The 3,657-nt window shown below is 40.0% G+C and overlaps 1 protein-coding gene across 1 annotated transcript; it reads right to left on the bottom strand.

Annotated features, from left to right (window-relative positions):
* Window positions 1–1,584: 1,584 nt before the first annotated feature.
* On the bottom strand, window positions 1,585–2,571 carry LOC125397356 (olfactory receptor 51M1). The gene has a single exon (XM_048429722.2). It carries the CDS (start codon window positions 2,542–2,544, stop codon window positions 1,585–1,587), a length of 960 nt encoding a protein of 319 aa, XP_048285679.1. The 5' UTR covers window positions 2,545–2,571.
* Between the last annotated feature and the right edge of the window lie 1,086 nt (window positions 2,572–3,657).

Consider the following 3,657-nt stretch of genomic DNA (forward strand, 5'->3'; position numbering starts at 1 on the left):
ATTATTTTTTTTGTGTCTTTGTACTCTTTACTATATTTCTAATCCCACGCTTCCACCCCGGCAAGTGATTTTTGTGTCGAGGCTGCTCCCCAACACATAACTAATCTTTTGTAGTCACTTACAAGTTGTTCAGTATATCTGTTAAAGACCAGTCTAAGTTCCAGAGCTAGGTTTGTGAACAGTCTTGGACTAAGTTCAGAATAAAGTTATGTGTAAGGAGTATCTCCCTTGAAAGCTGTAGAAACTCAGACTTCATGGAGTCTAAACAATTAGGATTATTATGCAAATATGCATCTGCATAGGTATATACACATATGTATACATACACCCATACACACACATATGAACAGAAAACACAACACATCTACATGCAAACACACACGCAAATACACAACAATAACACCCAGAATCTAATTGAGAAGTTTCTGAACCAACAATCTATTTTCTTTGGCGACTGTGTCTCTTTCGCTTTCATTGATACTTGTTATTGAAAATATATTATACATCAGTCATTGAATTAACAGTACATAGATTTATTAATAATAGAGGCATATATAATATCTGAAAAAAGTTTAAATTAGTCTTATATCCTAATGGATGTACCCACAAACATACAAACCACATGCTACTTAATGATGAATGTTAACACGGTAAGCATGGGGTGGAAGTCAACTGTGTTGTCTGCTCCATGTTTAGAAAACAAGCCTGTCTTAGGAAGTAATCTTAAAGTCTAAGCTGAACATGGATTGTGATCGGCTGTGGTAGGGACAGAAGCTCTGTTGATTTTGAGCTGGCATCCTGTGAGCAATGGAATTGTTTTGTGGCAGTTTCCGTGCCTGAAACTGCTCCCCTGCACATCACTGTGCGGCACCTCAGAACCACAGCATACAGACGTGCAGAGTGACTTCAGTTTAATATTGAATTGAGTTGCAGGATTCAAGGATTAAAAATGCAGGCAAGATGAAATCAGAGATGAGCAGAATCAGGAGAAGTGTCACAGTCTGCTACTACATGATAGATTGTACACTTAATGATGAGTTGAGGGATTTCACCGAAACTGTTTTAGGGAAAGTGTGTCAGATTTTGATGAACTGACACAACTTCAGTATTCTATAGTAGCGTTTGACAAGAATAGAGAAGAAGAGGACTTTGGCCTTGTAGAAAAGATGGAAACAGTCCCAAGGGGCATGGAAAAGGTATATTTCCTCGGTGTTTACAACAAATCAAATTTGTTCATTGCCGGGATCTACTGTGGATGCTGCATTTATTGTTCATTGCCGGGATCTGCTGTGGATGCTGCATTTGTTGTTTCCTCTTACTTTCATATTAGCAGAGTTTTCATTTCAGTGTTTGCTTTGCTGTGTAATTTCTGATACTATTCAAACTGTCAATCTCAAATGTGAGAGTCATCATAATTTAAGAAAAGAAGATCTGTGTTCTTAAGGCAAAATTTGAAAAAAAAGAAATACACTAAACTTTATTTATGATTGAGAGGTTGATGCCATCATGATATTGGGTGTTCCAACAAACAGTACTTAATGTGATGGGTTTTGGTTTTTAGAGTAAGGGTATTCAGTGACACATTTATGCCCAGGGCTCAGAATTATCCTTCCTAAATCCTACAAGCTTGGTGATTGCCCTTCGGATCTCCCTGGTCTTAATACTGTATATGACTGGGTTGAGCATGGGTGGCACAAAGAGGTAGATGTTGGCCATGAGAAGGTGCACAGCAGGTGGAGCATGTTTCCCAAAGCGGTGCACCAGCGACAGCCCTGCCATGGGCACAAAGAACACGAGCACAGCACAGAGGTGTGAAGTACATGTTTGGAAGGCTCGGATCTGCTCCTCTTGGGACGCCAGTCCTGCCACGGTGTACAGGATGAAGCCATAGGACAGTGCAATGAGCACCAGGTCCGTCATCACGGTAAACACTACCAGTGACAGTCCGTACAGGTTGTTGAAGGTGGTGTCTACGCATGCCAGGTGTATCACTTCCTGGTGTAGACAAAATGAGTGGGAGAGGACAAGAGGTTCACAATAGGGAAAAGCCTTCAGGAGGAGAACAATTGGGATAAGGGCTACAGGGCCCCTGAGAATAACGCATAGGCCTGCCCTGATCACTCTTTTACCAGTGATGATGACCGAGTACCTCAGCGGATGGCAGATGGCCACGAAACGATCAAAGGACATGGTAAGGAGCACTGCAGATTCCATGAAGGAAAAAGAGTGGATGCAGAACATCTGAATTTGGCAGGCTCCAAAATAAATGTTATGGTAATTGAACCAAAATATACCCACAGTGGTGGGCAAGGTAGACACTGACAGCCCCAGGTCAGTGAACGCCAGCAAGGAGAGCAGATGGTACATGGGTGTGTGCAGACGAGGGCTTCTCTTGATAATCATCAGAATGAGACAATTGCCTGAGATGGCCACCAGGTACATCAAGAAAAAGGGGATGAAAATCCAATGTTTAAAGGCTTCCAAACCAGGAAAGCTACTAAGGTAGAACATGGGGCTGAAGTGAGTAACGTTGGACAGGACCATGAATTAAGAAGATATTGAGTGGTATTCCTCAAGGATGGAGCTGAAAATAAATTGATATCTCTGATCATTCATTAGTTCTTCAGTCTCACAAACACTCTGTGGGGAACTTCACAGTTATCTCTCACTTTTCATCCTCAACTCTGCTCATCAGTTCTATGCTTTAGCCATTCACATCACACTATTCGAAACTTCTTTGATAAAATAACTGTCACTAGGCTTCTCCCCTGTACTTACATTGCCTCTCTCCATCCCTCTCTATTCATTTTGTTTTTGAGACAGGGTTTCTCTGTGTAGTCCTGGCTGTCCTGTAATTCGCTCTGTAGACCGGGTTGACCTCAGATTCAGAGATCTGACTGCCTCTGCCTCCAGAGTGTAGACATTACTTTCTGGTCTTTTCTATTAGGTTTGTTTGTTTTTAATCATCTCTATTCCTTAAATATGTTTGTTTCCATTCTTATGTATACTTTGTAATTCTCTAATATTGCTCCTCAGGCAATAAAATCTACTCTCATAATTTCATTTTCCATCTTTATTCTGATAAGATTTAGGTTTGTGACTCTACGGTTCTCTTTTGATTTCCATATTTTTATGTAGTACCCTGCAGAACATTTATAACTTGATGTTTCACAGCTCAAAAGCAAGGTAAAACTTTTTCTTTTCCAACAACATTTTTATTTTATTTATCTTATGGACATAAATCAAATTATTGTTTTTATATTTGTAATACTGGCAGTATATTATGATTATGGTTTCCCCTCCCTCACCTCTGCCAAGACTCTTTCTGACTCCCTCCCACTCAAATTCACACTGTTATTATGATGATGTGTTGTGGGAAATATAGGTTCAAAATCCAGTTAAAACGTAAGAGGAAGAGAGATAATTAAAGGGGAACATACTTTCTAGACTATGAGTTAGGATTGATCATTGATTTTAGGTACATTATACAATTCCTGATGAGCTATTGAGAACATAGATGCAACAGTTAGATTACTAAGCATTATGTCTAGAGGATTGTGAGAATAAGAACAGTGAGCATGTTCTGAAGTCTTCAGGGATGTGCCTGGTATGGCGGCTGGAGAATGAAATAAGAAAGAAATGGGAACAAAGTGTAAG

This window comes from Myodes glareolus, chromosome 7 (assembly GCF_982192425.1).
Source record: "Myodes glareolus chromosome 7, mMyoGla1.1, whole genome shotgun sequence".
NCBI lineage: Eukaryota > Metazoa > Chordata > Mammalia > Rodentia > Cricetidae > Myodes > Myodes glareolus.

Excerpts from the sequence above, each read along its gene's own strand:
- LOC125397356 (XM_048429722.2), bottom strand. The coding sequence starts at position 2,544 with ATGGTCCTGTCCAACGTTACTCACTTCAGCCCCATGTTCTACCTTAGT.